The 22148-nt window shown below is 36.4% G+C and overlaps 1 protein-coding gene across 1 annotated transcript in view; it reads right to left on the minus strand.

The window, feature by feature from the left end:
* Ccdc178 (coiled-coil domain containing 178) overlaps positions 1 to 22148 on the minus strand; it is a 265422-nt gene that overhangs the window by 201794 nt on the left and 41480 nt on the right. Inside the window, exon 11 of the mRNA XM_042675000.1 lies at positions 12823 to 13006. Coding sequence (XP_042530934.1) covers positions 12823 to 13006 — 184 coding nt within the window. The remainder of the gene's footprint in view (positions 1 to 12822; positions 13007 to 22148) is intronic.

The raw sequence follows: 22148 nt of genomic DNA on the forward strand, positions 1-22148 counted from the left end.
TTTTCCTTGCACTGAAAACTATTACATGTGGCTATTTTGTCTGAACCATTTCCTTGATGCTTATTGTCCTTTGGTAATTGGTTATTAATGAATGAATAATTCTTTCCACTTTTACAATAACCCACAGAGGGAGGATCTGTTTTGTGATCACCATTTCCACATCTCCTGCCTCCTACAATCTGCTGTGCCCAACATGGGCAGATTTCTTTCATTCATTCTAGCTCTGAATATCACAAGGATCTATTGACAAGATTTCTTGTCCCTAGGTAGCCTTTCTCATCCCCGAACTCATCTTCTTGCCTTAAGCAATCTTCCAAAAGATCAAATCTAACTCTTTTTCAACGGTTTCCCCTGGTTTTGTTTAAATGGTTTAGAAAAATGCCTATCTTTTCCCAATAAAGGTATAGCATACAAGAAAACACAAAGGCAGTAAGGGATAGGGTGACTCCATCACTTTATAAAAGATGACACAAACATTTGAAACCAAATAATACAAGGACACGTTAATAATTTTAAAGAAATTAGCTTCCTCTTCTGCTATACTAGACAAGGAAGACATTTTAGATATTCCTATTGCCTGAAGAAAGTTTTCTCCTATTCCAAAATAGAGAGCTATATCTGACCTTTGGTTGAAATAAATTAAAAATTGTGTGCAAGTATGAATGCGTGTGTATGTGTGAATGTGTGTGCATGTGATTGTTGAGGTGGGAGATGGCAAAGCCTGAAGCTGAAATGCAAACAGATTATGCAGATCTTTTCTTCATTAAGACAATTAGTGAAATTAAGCAAGGTATGTTAAGTTTTAGAGTGATCGCTAGCTGTAATACGGATGTTTCCTTCAGATGCGTTTACTCTTCAAATTTATTCTTTCGGTTGTCAGCTTGTAAGAGGACAATCTGTTTAAACAAACATGTCTCTAAACTTAGATCAGAGATTTAAACCTTTAACCAATGGACAAAAGTTCCCTAGGGAAGCTATGGGGAGCATCTGTTCAAACCCTGAGAAAGGTTTTCCAAGCTCACTACCACACCCCTTGACATCTGTGAACCCAGATAGCAGCATCAAACGATCGGATAAACAGTCATCAGTAAAGAAAACACCTCCCATTGTCTGGGCTGCCAATTTTACGGTTGTATCAGACCCACGCCTGCAGGAGTCTTTCCAACCAGGAGCTCAAGACCTTCCTAGAATATCATCCTTCACACCCAAAGCATGCTCAATCCCTGGGAAGATCTCAGAGGCTGAGCCCTTCCAGGAAGAACTAGTGGACTTCTAATATGTTTAATATATTGAAGAATGCACACAATTCTCAAAGAAAGTGATCTCTGATGGTCAAAATTCTTAGGCCTCAGGGTGTCAGAGCAGAGTAAGACAGTTTCTCCTCCCACCCTAGTGGAAAAACAGCTTCTGGGGTATAATTTAGTGGGCAGGATGCTAATTAAGGAGCACCTTTGGAATCCGGACATGTGAGCTTTAAAGGGAATGAAGCAGAGGCTGAAGAGCTAGGCAGTCAGGAAATTGAATGGCCAAGGACAGCGGGCTGTTGATATTAACCAAACAACTCATGTCATGTACCTGCATCCTGTTGATCTCCACGGTCCTCTCAGCCATGGAGAGTGGAACATCTTTGTGACCATGATTGGTGGCTTTCGTGATAGTCAACGTATCAGTAGCATCTTGGCTAGACAAAATCTTCCACCTACCCAGCGACCCTGATGGTCACAGTCTGGTCTGTTAAAGTAAAAGCTCCCCTATCCAGTGTGTGGGAGGAGTTAATGACATATGACCCAGTTTCCAAAAAGGACCACACAACCCTATCTGCACACACCAATCAGAGTTCAAATTCTTAAGATCCCTCTAGCCTCCATTTATTCCTGAGACTTGGCTATTCTCATCTCTTACTTTTTGCATGAATGAACCTGCTCCTGATATGGATCCTCTGTGATCCTAAAGAATTGTTTCATGAGGAGGTTAAAAAAAAAACCCACTTGCTGCTCTGGATCTGCTAGTAGCAGGATTAGCTAGAGAAACATGGTAAACTGTAATATAGACTCGAGGACAATCTCGGCCAACACTACAGGGAGTCAGAATGCAAGAATGGTCCTTCAGATGAGCCCCATGGTGGCTCACTGGGAAGCACTGTCCTTCTGTATACCAGCCTCTGATGCAGGCTGTGTTAGCCTTAAGCAAAGGACTTCACTGACTCTTGACATATAATCTTGGCAAACACACACACACACACACACACACACACACACACACACACACACAGCATCCTCAATGATAATAATGTATTTGTACAATGTGTAGTGATCATTTTTTCTTACAGATTTAGCATTTCAGAGACACCTGGATTCCTAAGACAAATTAAAGTGATAAGCACACTTAGTTGAGAGCCTCTGACTCTTGGAGGTGCATACCTCCAATGTCACTCTAAGCTATGAGGCTTTGCAGTTAAATGAGAATCCCTGAATTCTGTAGCTCAGGTGCCTATAGGATTGGGCAGGCTTTGGGTCAAAGAGGCACCAATTTGTTAGCAATGCCATAGTGGACTCTGATGAAACAGAATCCACCAGAGAAGTTATCAGCTCTAGAGAGATGTTTCTTTAATTATGCAATACAAATTATGTAGCTGTGGAATACAGAGCCACAATAAAAAATGAGCACAAAATTACCAGGAGGATGAATTAACTTAAGAACTAGTGTGTAGTGTAGAGAGTAGATTGCACTATCATTGGATGTGTTCAAAAGAAGGATCTATTGAATAACACAGAGTTATAGTTGGGAAAAATATTTCCTGATTTGATATTATGGGTGCTGCTTTTGTGAATTTGTTGTGTCTTGGGCATGTAAACAGAGTGTTTTGTGCCTACAGGCAGCCCTAGCTTTAGAGGGTTCCATGTTAATGAAAATCAGGGCACACTGGGGACTACATAACACAAGGGTAGACTGAGATAGGCATAAACATTAGTTAGTACAATGTTGTGCAGAAGGAAGGCTGCTTGTATGTGGTATGTGTGTGTTTGACTGTGTGCTTGAGTGTATGTGTAAATTACTCAACACACCCATTTAGTCAAATAGCTACTGTGTTAGCCAGTTTTCCTTTACTACATTAAATAGCTGATCTATTCAACTTGGGGCAAAGGGGAGAGGGGAAGATGAATGAAGGGGGAGAGGAGGAAAAGGCAGTCAAGAATTCATTGTATATACCACAAAATTAAGAAAAAGAAGGGAAGGGGTGGATCAAAAGGAGGTGAAAATATTGAAATGGGTGATGCAGATCAAGATTTGTTGTATGCATAAGCAGCTTTGTTAAATGGTAAAGAATTCAATATATGTTCTAAAAAAATAAGAAAAGTGAGGGTTGGCAGGGATGGACAAGAATGTTGAAAAGGATGACATCAATCAAGACACGCTGCATTTTCATAAGCTGCTTTATCGAATGGCAATTCCCTTGTACGACTACTTAAAGGTAAAAAACCAGAGGAAAACATTTGGCTCACACCTATAATCCTACCTACTAAGAAGGCAGAGATTGAGAAGATCCTGATTCAAAGCCAGTCCAGTAAGAAGCTCAGGCAACTCAATCTCAGTAGAAAAGACTGGATATGGTGTTGCATTCTGGTCATCTCAGCTCTAGCGGTAAGGGTAATCAGAGGATTACAGTCCAGGCTGACCCAGAAGTGCTAATCTCAAACAAACAACCAGAAGAAAATTGTCTGGAGGTGTGGTTCAAATGATAGAGAGCTTCCCTTAAAAGCATGAATCCATGAGTACAAACATTAATACCACAAGTAAAAAGAGGAAAATGGCTCTATGACAAGGAGACCTTCCATTTTTGCTTGAAAAATGGCATTGTAAGGATAAGTGGCGAGATTTTTTTTCTTGGAAAGGATGATAGGAAGGACAGGAAGGTACAATTACAGCAATGCACATTTGTGGAGTAAGCACCTGGATTGGAACAGCAAGAAGATTGCTTCTCCAGCAATGTGGCCTAGGCCCAACTGATGCCCAAACTTGGAGTTCTTCAAGCTGTCCACTCACTGGAAAGGGAATGAGACCCCAGAAAAAATTACCTTGTCATGATTCGGTGAATTGCTAGATGGTAGGTCCACTAAGTGAACATTTGTTGGAAAAAGAAGTTGCGTAGTCTTAAAATATTCAAGCTGGTAATTAGTACTTACAAAGGAAAAATGAATAAACTCCTTGGTTATGTTTTCAGCCAAATGATCACATTTAATATCACTAGTAATGAAAATATCCATACCAATATTTTTCCAAAAGTTTGACACAATTTTAATACTACATCATAGTCATCATTTAAGTCTTTACACTGAATCATACCATAAAAAGACAAAGAGAAATCTGCATTGACAAGACTTCTGTCAAGCAATTGGGGTAGGCTCTTAAAATCACAATATTTTAGAAGGCATTTGTAGTAATAGAGTTTGAACTCTGGGCTTCATCTTTGTTGGCAGGTACTCTACCATCTGAGCCACACTTGATATACATTTTGGCTCTTATTATTCTGAGATAAAGTCTTGCTTTTTGCCCATGCCCACCTGTATGATAATCCCACCATAGTTGAGATGATAGTCACTCACCACTATACCCAACTTCTTTGCTGTTGAGATAGAGCATTGCGAACTTTCTTTGGCTCAGATGGTCCTGGAACATCAATCCTCTCATGCCAACCTCCCAAGCACCCAGGATCACACAGGCCTAAGCTTTTCTCACTCCATGAAAGACATTTTTTGTGGCAGTACCAGGGTTTGAATTCAGGGCCTTGAGTTCACTAGACTAGTGTAATATCATGGAGCTATGCATCCTGTCCTGCTTTCCTCTGGCTACTTTTAGGATAAGTTCTTGCTTCTGATGGGAGGCAGGTACCTACTTTAAACTCCCCAACCTTCCTGGGATTACAAGCATGTGTCAGTATGTCTGGCTTCCCTCTACTGAGAGGGAATCACACGGACTTTTCTGCCTTTGGAATTCCAATTCTCCAACCTCAGCCTCCTACCTATCTTGGGATGACAGGCATAGAGCAGCACACGTAGCTATGGATTGGGAAAGGCTCTCATGAACACTTCTGCTCAAGATTATGAGCTTCCTGTTTTCAGTTTCCCATGTAGCCAGGATAGCCAGATTGTGTCGCTGGCTCCTAATTGAAAGACAATGTTTAAAAATGTAGACTACTCTGAGATCCAGGAAGATGCAAAGTTAAGAAGAGGTAAAGGAAAAACACTCAGTGCTCAATAATATAGACCAATAATTGATTTAGAGAATTACAAGTGGCCTTGATACCTGTATCCATTAGCTAATTAATTACAGCCCCTCAGCTCCAAATCCATTTTTATTTACTGTGATTTGAAATGTGAAGCTGGGTCCATTAACAGTTTTCTTTGTCCAGCTAGAATGAAGGGGGGGCTTTTTCCACACAGGGCAAGTGGAAGGGCTCTGCAGGTCCCAGCAAGGGCTTCGCTTCTTTGTTCAGGTAGGCCATCGTGATCCTCTCCTTCCTCCTGCTCAACTACTAGCAGCAAGTGTGAGGGAACCAGAGACGATTATCGTTCAGTGGGGTTCTCCACCCAGCATCTCCATTCATCTTTCGCTAGCTGACAAGTGGCTGGAGCCAAACCATCCACTGTGACCCAGCCACAGTTTGGTTACTCAGTTGCTGTTTGCATTTGCTATTACTGAATTCTTTCGAACAAGAGATCGGGGGAAAAATACTTTTTAAGGAGTGAGAGAGTACCAGCAATGAGAAGATTGCCAGCAGTGAGATGCTGGAGTCCAGGCCAATACAATTACCTGTAACTTGCTCGCTGCCTGATTCTAGCAGGCAGATACCAGAAGGTGGCAGCAGAGAGCTATGTTACCGGAATAGACTTTCTAGCGTACAGTAGTACAAAAGATGAAATCTAGAGGATTTGACAGTACCATTTTCTGGAAATCCACATTCTGATACAAAAGAGAAGAAAAAGCAAAGTTTATACAGAGCTCAGCTCTGAAGCAAGGACGTAATGTTCCCATAACCAGCATTCTGTTTGTACAAGAATGAAAGATTTTGAATTCTTAGAACGAATTTTGAGATGTGTGCAAATAACTATGAACTGGATTGAATTGCTATGATTAGGCTTCTTTGGCATTGTTGGGGCGTTTTCTGGTGTTAACAACTGGAGGTCGGTGCCGCTCCACATGGTTCTATTTGAAAATAATACAATATGCTACTGTCTCCGCTTTCTTTACTTTTCCATCTTTTGTTTTCTTTTTCTTATTTCTCTTGTGCTCTTTTCTTTCTTCTAAGTGAAAATACACACGAGGTTTCTTTGTAGAAATACACAAAGTTAAAGAAATTACACAAAGCTAAATTGAAGTAATTTGAATCCTCAAAACCCTATAGATTTGCATGGTAACTTTTGGGGGTAATTTTTGAAAAGCGTGTCCTGAGTGTGAAGTTATGTTTGGTGGACTCAGTCTAGTAAATGTTTCCTAGACACTTAAAAAGACAGACATTAAATTTCTAATAATTCCATACTGAACAAATTTACAACTTATCTTTACACCTGTGTTTAACCAATAGGCCATTATTTAGAAATTTGCAAACTTAATATTTCCTACTATATGTTCCATCTATGTTATTGAGTGGTTTGCACATAACTCGAATATCTACCTCCTTTTTTTCTTTTTTTTTTTAAGTTTTTTTTTATTGTGAAAATACTGTGCAGAGGGGTTACAATTACTTGGGCAAGATAATGAGTACATTTCTTATCAAGCATTGTTGCCTCCTTCCTTGTTTTTCCCCTATCATCCCTTCCCATCTCCACGACTATACTCTCCCTTCCCCACCTCCACCCCCACCCCCCCAGCCAAAGTTGTAAAGTTCGTTTTTTGACATAACATCTTCATTGTTGCAATGGGTCCACCTGTATCCCTATTTAAACAATTTGTTTTTTCCCCCTTCTCCTCCCCAAATTATACCAACATCAAATACAGTGAAAACAGGGGTTATACCATAGGGAAAGGACATACAAAGCAACAAAGAAATCATCTTATAAATATGTTAAAAACAATTGCAAGAAAGAAGAAACCACTTGTGTCCTTATCTTGGGGTTCATTTCGCCTAACATCAACTTATCTGACCTTTTCTACTTGACTCAGACATTTACTAGCTATTGGGTCTTATGTTTCTTTGGGTCTGGCTTACTTCACTTAATATAATTTTTTCCAAGCCTTTCCATTTCCTAACAAATGGGGCAATGTCATTCTTTCTGATGGAGGCATAGAATTCCATTGTGTATATATACCACATTTTCTTGATCCATTCATCTACTGAGGGGCATCTGGGTTGGTTCCATATCTTAGCTATGGTAAATAATGCTGCAATAAACAGTTGAGCTGGTAGCTTTAGTATGGCTTTGTTTGTGATCATTTGGCTAAATGCCCCAAAAGTGGGATTGCTGAGTCATAGGGGAGCTCTATGTGGAGTCTTGAGGAACCTTCATACTAATTTCCAAAGTGGTTGAACAAGTTTACACTCCCACCAACAATGCAGTAGGGTTCCCTTCTGTCCACATTCCCTCTAGCATCTGTTGTTATTAGAGTTCTTGATTATAGCCATTCTAACTGGGGTGAGGTGGTATCTCAATGTTGTTTTGATTTGCATTTATTTTATGGCTAGAGAGGTTGAGCATTTCTTCATGTGTCTATTGGCCTTCCTTCTTTCCTCTTTAGAGAAGTTTCTGTGTAAGTTTTTAGCCTACTTGTTTATTAGGCAGTTGTTTCTTTGAGGATTTGTTGTTGCCGGATTTTCTTTTTTGAGTTCTAAATATGAGACCTTGTCAGTCGTATGGCTAGTGAAGGTCTTTTCCCGATCTGTGGGCTTTCTATTGATCTTGCTAGTTATGTCCTTTGCCATGCAGAAGCTCTGCAATATCATGCAATCCCATTTGTCCAACCTGTCTTTGATTTCTTGTTTCTGGGTCTCTATTAAGAAAATTTCAGCCAGTGCCAGGAGACCTAGGGTTTCTCCTATTTCTTCCTGTAATGTTTTCAGGGTGTCTGCTTTGACTCTGAGGTCTTTGATCCATTTGGAGTTGATTCTGGTGCAGGGTAATATATAAGGATATAGATTTAGTTTTCTACAAGTGATTAACCAATTTTGCCAGCACCATTTACTGAAGAGGCTGTCTTTCTTCCATTTTATTTTTTTAGCTCCCTTATCAAAGATTAGATGGGTATAGGTTTGTGGGTTCATTTCTGGGTTTTCAATTCTATTCCAATGGTCCTGAGGTCTGGATTTTTTTTTTTGTCAGTAACAAGGTGTTTTGATTACTATGGCTTTGTAGTAGAGTTTGAAATTTCTACCTCTTTTTTTTTGCTTTGCCAGTTCTAGGGCTTGACTCAGGGTTTGGGTACTGTTCCCTGAGCTCTTTTGCTCAAGATTAGCACTCTACCATTTGAGCCAGAACTGAACTTGTGGTTTCTTTTTTTGGTGTTTAATTGGAGATAAGAGTCTCACAGACATTTGGGTTCAGGTTGGCTTCAAATCATAGCCCTCACCTTTCAGCCTCTTGAGTAGCTAAGGTAACAGGTGTGAGCCACTCACTCCAAGCCCAAGATTTACTTTCTTCTTAGTCTTGTTCAAGTGGTGAATGCCACCATATTTACAAAATAGACAAGATTTTTACCCCAATGAACACTCTGTTGTCCAGTGATAATTGTGTAATTAATTATAGCATCTTTAAACATGCATCTCTCAATTTTGTTCATCTTCACTGTTAATTTTTCTAAATCTGGTAATTTTCCTAAAATCATGTGTTTGTAGCATTACAGCTTATGAATATATTTTAACTTCTCTTTCATATTTTAATGAATGTTCCAGAAGCCTGAATATATACTGACTTAGATACTTTAGCACACATGTATATATTTGCCATTGTTCATCTTGAGTTTCCACATATATAAAGTTCAGATAGCTTCACCTGCTTTTTTGTGAAATTATTGTGAGGGATAAAGAGAATAATATAGGAAGCAATTGCCAAAAGTATCACTCAAACTAACCATTCAACCCATTTTTAATATCTGTTTTACTGTGTTATTTAGAACCTGCATATTAGACACATTCATCAGGAACAATCTGAAAAGTAAAAATGTGTAAAGATTTTTATTTTAGTCCTGAACAAAAAAAAAATGTAACTTCATGCTCTGACAATATTTCCTCTGTCAGGCTCTAGTTAAATATTTTAGGTACAGAATTATTTATTAACCACACAGGTGTACAAAAGGCTAATAAAAGTCCCAGGACATTCTCACTATTTTCCTAACAAATAATGAGCAGGACCAAAATTCAAATTAAGGAATAATCCAAGTCTAATGCCTAACCTTTTTCCAGTGGAATCAGATTTGCCTTGGATAATGGAGGAGAAAAATAGAAGCAAAAGAATGAAATGGAAGTGCTGCACCTGTTTTCTAACAAGCTAATGCAGTTGAATGGAGATAGAAATCATGTCTGCAGATGATGGTTACGGAGAGTCAAAGTCTTATTATGTCCTCAAATGTTTTGCACCATCAAGATCCATGGATGGCTAAGGATTTTTTCTATCATGTTTTTCAGGTGCATTTACCTACTCAAATATATGTCAGAAAAATAATGTGCTTTTCAGATGCTTGACTAAGCCATTAGAAGAATTGGAATCTGATGTCATACTGTGTGTGCATCATCTGTATCCTGCCACTCTTTCCCCTAGCAACCATTCCTTATAGGATTGCTTCTCCCAACATTACAGACCATGAAATAGTCCATTTAGGACAACTATTCTGCCTCCAAATGAACGGAAGAATCTTAGGAAATTAGAATAAAAATAAAACAAAAAGCCAAGAATACAAAAGAAAAATCATAAATTAGGTTTCTCCTTAATTTTTTTAAAAAGGAAGAAATCCATGGAAGTGGTAGAACACTCGACTTTGAGCTGAAGAGCTGAGGGACAGTACCCAGGCACTGAGTTAAAGCCTCATGACTGACCAAAAAGAAAAAGAAAAAGAAATCCAATTCTATCAGGAAAGTTTAACTGAGTTCTAAGATGAATTAGTTGTGTAGCATTCTAACCATCATTACAAGAAGATTATGTCTTATTAGTTTGGAGGGAAAAAACCAAGCTGCTACAGTCAATTTTGGTCATTACTTCTATCAATCTTCATTATAGCCAAGAATAAGATGTCAATTCATAATTCAATGAAAGCTATTTTAGGTGGGACAAGAGAGATCCACTCTTGATTCGACCTGCTGTAAGGCAAAACTCCTCCAAAACAGAATCAATGAGCTATTAGGATGTTCATTTTACAATTGGTATTAAAACATGTTAATCTCATCTGAAACAGTTTATAGAAGTTGTGCAGTTCTGTCCCATGTCTTATGAGAACTGCTTTCTGTTGATTGAATTAGAAATACTCTAAGTATGTCTCTATGGATGGAGTTATTCCTTCCATAGAAGCAATTTGGAAAATGCTGCTTTTCTTTTATTTAAATGAGGATCCTTTGAACTTCGTCTCAGAGGGGAAACAAATACAGTAGTCAACACTTACAAGAGAAACACTCTGAGATACTTCGTGGATATCCACACTGTATCACACCTAAAAAAAACTTTCCTATCATAAAGTTTAACTGATAACCGGGGCTAGAAAGGTGGCTCCGTGCTAGAGTGCTTGCCTTGCATACATGAGGCCCTGGGTTTGATTCCTCAGCACCACATGAACAGAAAAAGCCGGAAGTGGATCAAGTGGTAGAGCTCTCACCTTGAGCTGAGGAGCTGACCCAGAGTTAAAGCCCCACTCCCAACAAACAAACAAAAAATGTTTAACTGATAATTAAGATGCATGAGATATTAACAATGACAAATATTATTACAAAGCAATCAATATACTGTAAAAAAAATTCAAGCATCATTACCCTTGGGCTTTAGTGACAAATGATGGTTGGTAAAGCATAAGCACCGTAAAACCTCCACAGTCATATAAGCAAGATGCTTACTGAGTGACAAACAGGCTGGTAGCATATAAGGCATGGACACATTGAGGCAAAGGAATGATGTTCGTTCAGGGTTTGGACACATAGAGCAGGCTAGCACAATAGTTCACCATGCCACTCAGGGTGGCACAGAATTTAAAAGTTATCCTTACTTTTCTTTTTAATTCTTCATCTTAGGATTTTGGACTTTGACTGCTAGTAGGAAACAGAAACCACAGGAGGTAAAACCACCACTGACAAAGAGGGACTCATAATAGCATTTGAAGAGAAGACTAAGAGTTTTCTGCAAAGAATATTTGGGATTGGTTGAAACATTCGTACAAAGTATACAGAGGAAAATAGTCTCTAAATGATAAAGTTAAGGACCAGATTGCTGAGAAAATGACTTTCTAATGTGATGGCATTCAAATTTTGATCTTGACTAAATCTTTGTGGGTCAAAGTTTAGGTCTGGTGTCTTACTGATTATACCAAATTGAGTGTCTGATCTCCTGCTCCTCAAAGTCCACACTGTTACCTAAAAGCAGTGCTACTTTGGGCAAATCACTTTGTCCCCCAAACAAAAGAATGAATAAGAACTAGCCAGTATTCTACAAAATTGAAAAAAATGAGGAAGGGTACGGGGGAACTGAGAATGTTCAAAAAGGTGAAGTTGACCAAGATGCATTGTATTCATAAACTGCTTTGTTGAATAGCAACTCCTTTGTACAACTATATAATGGTAATGAAAAAAGAATTGTCCAGTATTGTGAACACTAGATTTGAAGCACACTAAAGTCTTCTATACTTTTCCCACATGGCTTTAGCACTAAGATTTTAGTAGAACCAGCAAGGCCTTATGTAATCCCCTTTCGACCCAAATTTTACTATAAAAAATCCTTTTAAGATCTTGTAGCTTGCACAGATGCCTTCAACTGAAATATTGAACTAAATATGTGGTTAAAGATTTCAAGCTTTCTTTGGTGCAATGCCACATTCTTGAGATGTTTTGGATGGTTAAACTCATCAACACCATTAATTCAATATGCATCTTATGTTTGTTCATTTTTTTCCTAATCCAAAAAGCATTCTAGAGTTTGACCAAACACCTCTTTTCTGAATAGGTCAGTTACTGAGATTAAACAATAAGAAATTTGGACAAAATCATTTGTTATAATTGAATATTTCTGAAAATTACAAGATAACTTTGATTATTGGCTACTGTGAATGGACTAAAACTTAAGTGGCATTTTATGGCGACATTAACTTGAACATAAGTCAGAAATTTCTATCCCTTCAGGCATTAAAGGTTATCTCCTAGAGTTACCTCAGGAGTAATATTGCTAAAATTAATTTTTTGATAACATGGATTAACAATTTTATACCAAGGTCAACAAATATAGATATCTACAAAGAAAACAAGATAAACAAGAATGTTACATAGATGTATGTGATTCAGTCCCCAAAATAAGAGGATCATCACAAAGTTGCAATCAAACTTGAACTACTATGAACTTGACTTGTCTAATGACAGCATAGAAATTTCTTTTTAATGCAGCACTATTCTGAGTCAGATATGCCTGGGTCAATGGTTGTAATTCCATACCATGACTTCATGCTGAAAGATGAAGATGTTTAGCAATTGGGAAGCATTCTTAAGTGGAGAACAATTTCTAATATTTTTCTAGTGTTTTCTTAGCTCCCATGGGAGTAGGGAAATAAATACCAGACAGTTAAGAACTATCAAGAAAAATTAATTCAGTAAATTCAAGCCAGCTACTCTGGTTTTTCATTAGAAAAAAAAAAAACATACACAACCTTGAATTTTCTTTTCACTTCTGCTATTATATTTTCCATTTCTTCAGTTTTTTTCTTGGTTATGGCAAAAATGGTACCAATGCGATAACATTCCTCATAGAGCTCTTTGAGATATGCACTGTTCTTTTTCTTCATTCTGAGCAAAGATTGGATTTCATTCTCATACTCCTTTTTTTTCTCTATACTATAAAAGAAAAGTAAAAAGTGACTAATATGATCAGTTTAAAAGAACATGTGTTGAGGCAAATTCATGCAATTATTAAAGAATATATAGATATATATACTGAGACAAATATTTAATGGGAATATAAGTGGGGCAGGATTAGTACTAGATTATTTGGCAGCACTAGAAATTAACTCAGGGTCTCATTTTTGCTAGGCAAGCACTCTAAGCAATCCTCTAATGCTTTTTGGTTCCAGTTATTTTTCAAATAGAGTCTCATGTTTTTTTACTTTGGCTAGCCTACAATATTATCCTTCTACTTCTACTTTCCACAGTGTCTGATTAGAAGTATTTAGTACCATACTCAACTTTTTTCTTGGGAGAAGACTCTAAATTTTGCCCAGGCTAACTTTGAACCTGCAACTACCTCATCTCTGTTTCCTGAGTTGCTGGTTTGTAGGACTGAGATTGTATTTTGTGGATAGATAGGCAGATAGATAGATAGATAGATAGATAGATAGATAGATAGATAGATAGATAGATAGATAGATAGATAGATAGATAGATAGATAGATAGATGGATAGATAGATAGATAGATAGATATTTGTATATTATAGATATATCTGTTTATATCTGTAATACAATAATATCTTATATGATAATATAATATTCCAATAATAAGAAAATCCTGTAAATTAGGGATAACTGAAAGGAGATAGAGACAAATAAACCTAGGACAAACTTATTAAGTTCAAGTGCTAGTTAATTACCTATCTTTTTACACATAGATATCTATATAGAAAGATAATTTTATATACTATATAATTATACATAACATAATTATATAAATTATATACAAAAAATAATTATAATATACACATCTACATATAAATCTACATATATATGTATATATACATCTCTATATAAGCTATATCTACATATCTAATCTATCTATCTATCTATCGATTGATCGATCTATATCAGATCTGCATTAATTCCTCATTCCTGTCTATTGTCGGGTGGGATATAAGAACTAACATTCATTCAAGGCCTGCCTGAATGAATGAGTAAGCTACAAGTAGAGTAATCAACATTGTAGAAAAGAATTAAGACAAAAAGAATCAACACAGGAGTGGAAAAGAAGCAAAGGAAAAACTCACTGAACTATTCCATGAGATGAGTAATGAGGGCATGTGTCACTGGTGTACACTGTGGGGAATCTGTGCTTGTTTGTGAAAAGAACAGCATTGACTAGGGCCTAAGTTAAAGGCAGTTAACAGCTCGCATACAGAGAAGAATCAATCTTGAGGCCAAGACAATGAAACTGTCCATTATATCAATAGATACATTAGTATTTTTTCCTGACATCATCATAAGATCATGGTGAATCAAGAAAAGCTACAAAAATGGTTGGCTTTATGATTATAGACTAATCACTCTGATAAACATTGGTGCAAAAATTCTCAATAACATTATTTCAAACTGAATATTAAGAAGATGCATATTAAGAAGATGACAGTATACTAAGTATATTAAGAAGATGACATACCATGATCAAGTTGGTTTCATTTCAAGGATTAAAGGATGATCCAATATACATAAATCACTAAATATAATACATCACATAAATAGGACCAAGAACAAATAAATCACATTATCATCTCAATTGATACACAAAAAGCCTCTGACAAAATTCAACACACTTTCATGATAAAAAATCTCTGGAAAATTATAGAATAGAACATAATAGTAAAGCAAACAAAAATGGACAAATAAAAATTTAAGAGTAAAAAGTGGATAATACAGAATATATATGACAAATACATAGCCAATATCATGCTAAATGTGTAAAAATTGAAGTGACTTCCCTTAAATCAGATTGAGACAAAGATATGAACCAAAACAGATAAATGTGGAATATAGCCAATTGAAAAATAGAAAGGTATAATAAAAATAAGGGAAATAAATTTGTATTGTGTGAATTTGACTAGTAAGAGACAATAATTCATATCTGAATGCATCTATAGGAATTAATTGAGAAGATAGCTGGCTAAATATGAAAGTGGTATGGGTTTGACAATTAAAGGCAGGAAAAATATTTCAACCAGTATTCAGAAAAAGATGAATTATCTAGAAATACCTTGACAGTGCTAAGTATTACTTGAATATGAACTAACTTCCTGTGATACCATTAAAGTTTAAACATAATAAAAGTCTTTTGGTGTGTTTTAGGAATATTTTTCCACACTTCTTTTATATGTCCATATCCTTTGTTGGTCGTGGGGCTTGAACTCTGGGCCTGGGCACTGTCCCTCAACTCTTCAGCTCAAGGCTAGTGCTCTACCACTTGAGCTCCAGTGCCACTTCCAGTTTTCTGATGGCTTATTGGAAATAAGAGTCTCATGGATTTTCCCGACTGGACAGACTGAGATCCTCAGTTCTCATCCTCCTGAGTAGCTAGGATTACAGTTGTAAGCCACAGGCGCCTGACTATGTCCATATTCTTTTAAAAGCTGTAAACTCAAAAGATCATTCTCTTTCTAATATAAGGTACTATCTAGCAAGTGGCCTGGTTCTTTCTGACTGTGGGGATTTTATTCATGATACTATGGTGTTTTTTTTTGTTTGTTTTTGTTTTTGTTTTAACAAGTTGTCCTCATATGCCCACTAAGCTAGCTTCCACCGCTGGCAAGATTAATTAGCATATTCCTGTTTACTTCCAGCCATTAGGAACAGCTCAGGAACTCTAGGTGCTGATTTCACTTTACACATGGCTTTCTGAGTTATAGCAACAAGGTGTTGAGTGTTATTAAATAACTACTTTTCTGATCAAATATAACTAGGAGATATAATTAAGAAAGGAAAGAAGATGAAAAAAGGTGAGAGAGATCCATAAAGATGACACGTGGGCAATTCTTAAGTATAAAATAGTTGTTGGGGGTTAGGGGACGAATAAAAGTAAGATGGAAAGAATAGTGTTGGGCATCAGAAAGTGGATTCTGAAAACTGAACAGTCAGGTGGTAATGTCAAGATCTAAAGATCTAAAGAACAACTAGCAATGGAAAATGATTAATGGATGCTAAGAGAAAGTATTACTGTGAATGAGGAAGTCTCTAAGACTTTAGAGTCCAAGTTTTCCATGGAGTAATACATGATAAATTCATATCTTGATTACCTTTGAAAAAGCACAAGCCATAAATAAGGGGTGATGTATTTATTTATTTATTTAGCCAGTCCTGGGGCTTGAACTCAGGGCCTGGGCATTGTCCCTGAGCTTCTTTTCCTCCAGGCTCTACCACTTTGAGCCACAGTGCCACTTTAGTTTTTGTTCTGTTTATGTGGTACTGAGGAATGGAACCCAGCATTCTACCACTAAGCCACATTCCCAGTCTGGGCATTTATGTATAATACCTTAATTCCCTTAAAACTGCTCTACAATAAGCTAACATTCAGCTATGAAGAATTTTGAATGATGGATATTATTAAAACAGTATTTTTCATCTACCATCATCTTTTATCATCTAATATCAGAAAAATTCTAAATAAAATAATAGCAAAATAGTTTAAAACTATTCATACAAAATATGCTGTGAAAGAACATTCTACACTTCTATGAAACAGCATCAATCAAAAGGAGGCAGTAAGGAAGGATAGGCCATTCTTTGAGAGCCAAACCCAGAGATGGGGCGGGGGGGGGGGGGGGGGAGGTAAGTCACTCGTTTTTGATATTTTTAAAGTAGTGTCAAAACTCTTTTTGTGTGTAAAAACTTCTATAAAGTCTTAGAAACAGGAACCAAGGTTTCCCTATCAGGGAAGACGGGTGTTGTTTTTTACATGGAAAGAGCATGTATTTTAGTCAGATAGGCCAAATCCCAATTGCTCCTTAAGTGTGAAAATGGTTTCATATCTAACAACCTCCTTGTATGAATGAATTGAAAAATATCTATAATTAAATTTCTGTGAAGGTTAAGTAAATTGAGGCAAGTGTATACGGTTTGTCTGCCATCTCAAATACAAATCATTTCATACATGAAAAGATCTTTGATAGAGTAAAACTAGCAAAGGAGAATGGTTAGCGCTTGCTGAAATTATTACTGTGAATGTGGAAGTCTCTAAGAAGTTAGAGTCCAGGTTTTTCCATGGACTAGTACACAATAAATTCACATTTTGACTTTTTGTTAATAAAAAGAACACACTACAGTCTCTGGGGTCATTCTATGGTCCTATGGTTTAGTAAAATAAAACAGAATGAATGAAAAATGAAAGAAGATTGGAAAGAGGAACAATGATCAAGATACATTGTACTCATAACCTTACTTAATGGAATTATAACCTCATACAACTAATTAATAATAAAAATTTTAAAAATGAAAGTAACCATTCCTATTGCTTTGGACTTCATAAATGAATGTGTAATATAGCAGAGAAAATAGGAGCATATGAACAGTGACAAAGAAAAACAACTAAAATGAACTCATATTCAGAGCTCAGTAAACTCCTTGTGTCATTTAACACTTCAGGAGAACTCGCCGCCCCACACAATGGATGCCAGCAAGTAGCTTGTCACTCAGAGGAAACAACTACTATGCTGATGACCAGTGACTGTACACAGTGTGGCATGACCATTTGTGGGTTACAGCCTTCTAGGATCATTTAGATTTTTAAAAGAGAAAAAAAGCTATCAGTGTGGAGAATTAGACTTAAACACTTTAAATGGTTTCTTCCTCACTCAGATCCTAGGCTTAGGTGCACACACTCTGTCATGTCTGTCTGAGCATATAGCTCACCTATTCAGACTTTCCTCCCTTGCAACCCTATCTGTAGCTCATGGTCTATCATGTGAAGTCAATTAATTTAATCCCTTAATCAGCAAGGCTATTTCCCATTTATGTCTTTAGGACAGACAAGTACCAGCTGGGAATTTATCCTGCAATTGTTCAGTGCTTTCTTTGTATTAATTCTTGAGGATTACTTTTACTTTCCAATAAGCAAGTGCTTCCCTAAAGAATAGGAGCCCTAAAGTTTTGTAGCAAAAGACTGCATATTCTCTATTATGTACATTCCTATGACTTTTCTAAGACTCTCCTTTTAAGCGGTTTGTCTGGTCCTGTTGTTTAATTTTATTACTCCAAATATGTCTTTGATAGCTTCCTTATGGCAGAACTATCAACCGATAGATCTAAATTTGACTTTTTATTTCCATTTGAAGAGCTTATAGGAATATAAAATTTAATCTAGCCAAGAAGATATATCTTCTCCCTCCCAGTCCCCTTCATGTCCTTTTTCAAACCCTCATTATCTCAGTGAGTAGCCTGAGATTTTTCTTCTCTTCACATCTTTTACCCAGCTGTCAAAAGATCCTGTTGGCAGCTCTTCCAGAATGTATCAGAAAATCGGCTCTTTCTTGCCATGTATACTGCAGAAGCCTTGATCTATGTCATCATTATTAATTTTTTTCTGAACCACTAAAAGCATCACCCTCTGTATGGCCACCAAAGTCCATCCTTCAATAAGAAGACCAAGTGACCTTTCTAAAGTGTAAGATTATAAAAATGCTTTAAATCCAAATGCCTCTGTGCTTTCATTACTGGTGCTATATCTACCTTGTCAGTACTTGTCACCCCAAATTACACCTCATGCATGGCATTGAGGGAACACTAGTTTCCATTCTGTGTCCAGAGCAAAGAGAAAATTTATCTGTTTCAGGACTTCCATATTTCCTATTCCTTCTGTCTGTAATTCTCTTCCCTAGAGCTGCTAAAGCTAGCACACGTTTAACTACGGCTCAACTAGAGTGATACTTCCCAAAGAACTGACCCTTAGTGTCCGTATCAAACCCTGGCTCCCAACCTCTCCCTGGCCAGACAACTCCTCTGTCTCATTACCTAAGTGATGTTCTTTGTAAGAATACTGGTGAGTGAATATTGAAAATATAAATTTTCATATTAGTACATATTTTCCCCTGGAGGAAAATGAATAATAAATTCATAATAAATGCTTGTTGGACAAGCAGCAGGTGTTCACACACACACACACACACACACACATACACACATACTTTTATTGAGTGCAAATTTAGTCTTAAGTAATACAATTTAAAAAAATCAATTGATGAGTCATAATTGTAAAGTTCTAAATTGCTGGAATTTTATCTACTGAAAAAAGATTACTCAATACATACTTACATGTTTATAATGTATTAGGCACTATGTAAAAACCTAGTGAAACTCCACAAATGGGAGAAAATATGCATGGCTCTGCCTCTGGGCATGCTGTTAGCAGATAGTGGTTGTGCAATCATGAAAAAGAAGTTGTACATTTTACTCTTTTAGTTTTGTATGTTAAGGTCTCAACAAGGCCGTGATATTTTTAAGAAGAAAAATAATTGAACAAATTTGTTGTCTTCCTAGAAGACAGAGTATGTATAGGAAACTACAGAAATGATTTCTTTTTTAAGCCACTGGTAATTGTAGTCACTAGTGGCTAAAATGAATGGCGATTCACAAGCTCCTGCAAGTCTCGTTCCTGAATTTCTTATTGTAGTTATGCAGCCACTAAGAAATTAAGAACATACTTGCTGAATTAGACTTTTCCTTAGGGGCTCATGGAAGGCAGTAAAGATCCTTTGTCGGATATATTACAACTTTGGAATCTACACTAATATCTGTATATAATATGAATTGAATTAAACATGAGTAAATGATTGAGTGCATTATAATTGAACTGTGTTAATAATTTATGTAATTTAGTGTTTAAAGCAATAAGTTATTGAAATAGAAATATTATAAATTAACCATATAAATCACTGTCCATGTCAGCTATTTTCTGATGAAAGCATTGAACATGGCTAGTAGATGCTTCCACCGTGGTCTCTCCTTGTGTTAAATACAGTGTATTTACTTCATTTTGTCTCCTTTTGTCCAAAACTGCTTATGAGATCACCCAAGTTTATGTAGCTGAGATGTTTGTCAGTGCTGCAGATTATTAGTGAATGGGATACTTTTTATTCATCCATTCTAATCCTGATGTTCACGTGAGTAGTTTCCACAATGAAGCTATAAAAATAATGTCTCTGTGAGCTTGTACATTAATTTTGAGGAGCATGTGTATGAATTGCTGTTTGGTATACACCTAGAAATGGAATGCATTTATCTGTGTAGTAGATGATAAAAGGGACTTTCCAACTTTGTATAACGTTTCACTCCCATGAGCAATGTATGAGGATTCCTGTTCCTCTGCTTCCTGGTGAAAGCTACAACACTAAGTTCCTGTATTTTGACATTTCAGGTGTATGGTATGACATCCCCTTGTTTTAGGCTATATTCTGTGATGGCTGAAATCAAGCATCTTTCCATAACTATTACATATTTGGTCATTTTCCTTTGTGAGATGACTTTTCAATTCTTTGCTAATTTTTATTGGATTTGTTTCTCTTTGGAAATTATTTCTATATTATGCTACTATATATTTATATATATATACTTACTATGTGGTAGTTGTAATCATTATTATTTATTGAATTTTCTCCATTGTTTTATTGGCTTATTGATTTATCTTTTGATACAGTTGTTACAGATGCATTTTATCAGTCTATTCATGACTTTCCATGGGCAATGGTGTGTTTATTATTTTTTTCATTTATGGTAGCATTTATATACCTGCTTATAAAAACTTTGCTTTATACAAAATAGATTTTCATTTATGGTGATTGGTACCATGATGATTTACTTTATCATGAAGCTACTAGAAAAGTTATTCATTCTCTGCTTTACTAAAGAGTTATGGTGATTGGTACCATGATGATTTACTTTATCATGAAGCTACTAGAAAAGTTATTCATTCTCTGCTTTACTAAAGAGGTAATTTTGTCATAAATCAAATGAATGTCTAGGCATAGGTCTGATTCTGGACCTTATATTCCATTCCACTGCCTGAACTCTACCTATCCTTGCACCAATGAAAGTCATCTTACATATTGGACTGTATTATAATGTTTGAATCATGATACTGGAATGTTTCAAGCTTAGTTCTTTCACAGAATTCTCTTTTGTGCCCCTTTAAATTTTCCCTGTAAAGTTTCAAAGCAGCTTTTTAACACATATTCCCACATGGATAAGGACAATTTGCTGATAATTCATTTGAAATTTATTGGACATCTTTAAAACAGCAAGTATTTTGGTCTTTGATCAAGAGATGGCATCTGCTTTCATTACTAGCTCATTTACTTTGTTAAAGAAATCATATGCAAATTGGTGTGTGTGCGTGTGCATGCGTGCATGCGTGTGTGTGCATGTGTGTGTGTGAAAGAGAGAGAGAGAGAGAGAGAGAGAGAGAAAGCGTATTTGCCAGTACAGGAATTTGAACTCAGGGCTTGACACTGTCCTTTAGCTTTTTGGCTCAAGTGGTGCTCTGGCAAATGAGCCAAAGCTCTAGTTACAGCTTTTTGTTGGTTAATTGGCAATAACAGACTCATAGACTTTCCTGCCTAGGCTGATTGTGAGCCTCAGGTCTCAGGTCTCAGTCTCCTGAGCTAGGGTTCCAGTAATGAACCACATGTGTCCAGTTAATATGCAGTCTTTTGTCTAGTTATTATATATCTCCTTGATAGAACTGCTTTTGGATTTGATATTATCTACTTGTACTTTAAGAGACACCTTCAAAAACTTTATCTCACTGATTGCAGTTGGCATCTGTGATGATTTAATTTCTTAGCTATTTCTAAATTTCTAGCTACAATCTTCATTTTTATAATTGCTTTCACACTTAGATATGTTACAGAGATATTTATATCCAAGAATAATCACTTTCTCTTATCATGGTTAATTTTGTCTGATATTTTTATGAAATTATAAAATAATATTACATTGAGAGTATGGGTATGAGTATAATAAAGTTTTAATTCAACCAAAATTTTACCTTGAAACTTTTTAATTGAATTTAGAACTTTGCTTTTTGTCATTTTGGGGACACACACACACACACACACACACACACACACACACACACATACCAAACTATATTTATAGATATACACATGGGATCAAACACACACACACACACACACAAATCAGATCTTGCACTTTGTCTAAGCTTTAGCCATACCACAACTATAAGTAATTATCTTATCTCTGCCCTGACATTTTAAGTGCATTTTAGCCTAC

The sequence above is a fragment of the Dipodomys spectabilis genome, unplaced genomic scaffold, assembly GCF_019054845.1.
Source record: "Dipodomys spectabilis isolate Male_0828 unplaced genomic scaffold, ASM1905484v1 ptg000024l, whole genome shotgun sequence".
Lineage (NCBI taxonomy): Eukaryota > Metazoa > Chordata > Mammalia > Rodentia > Heteromyidae > Dipodomys > Dipodomys spectabilis.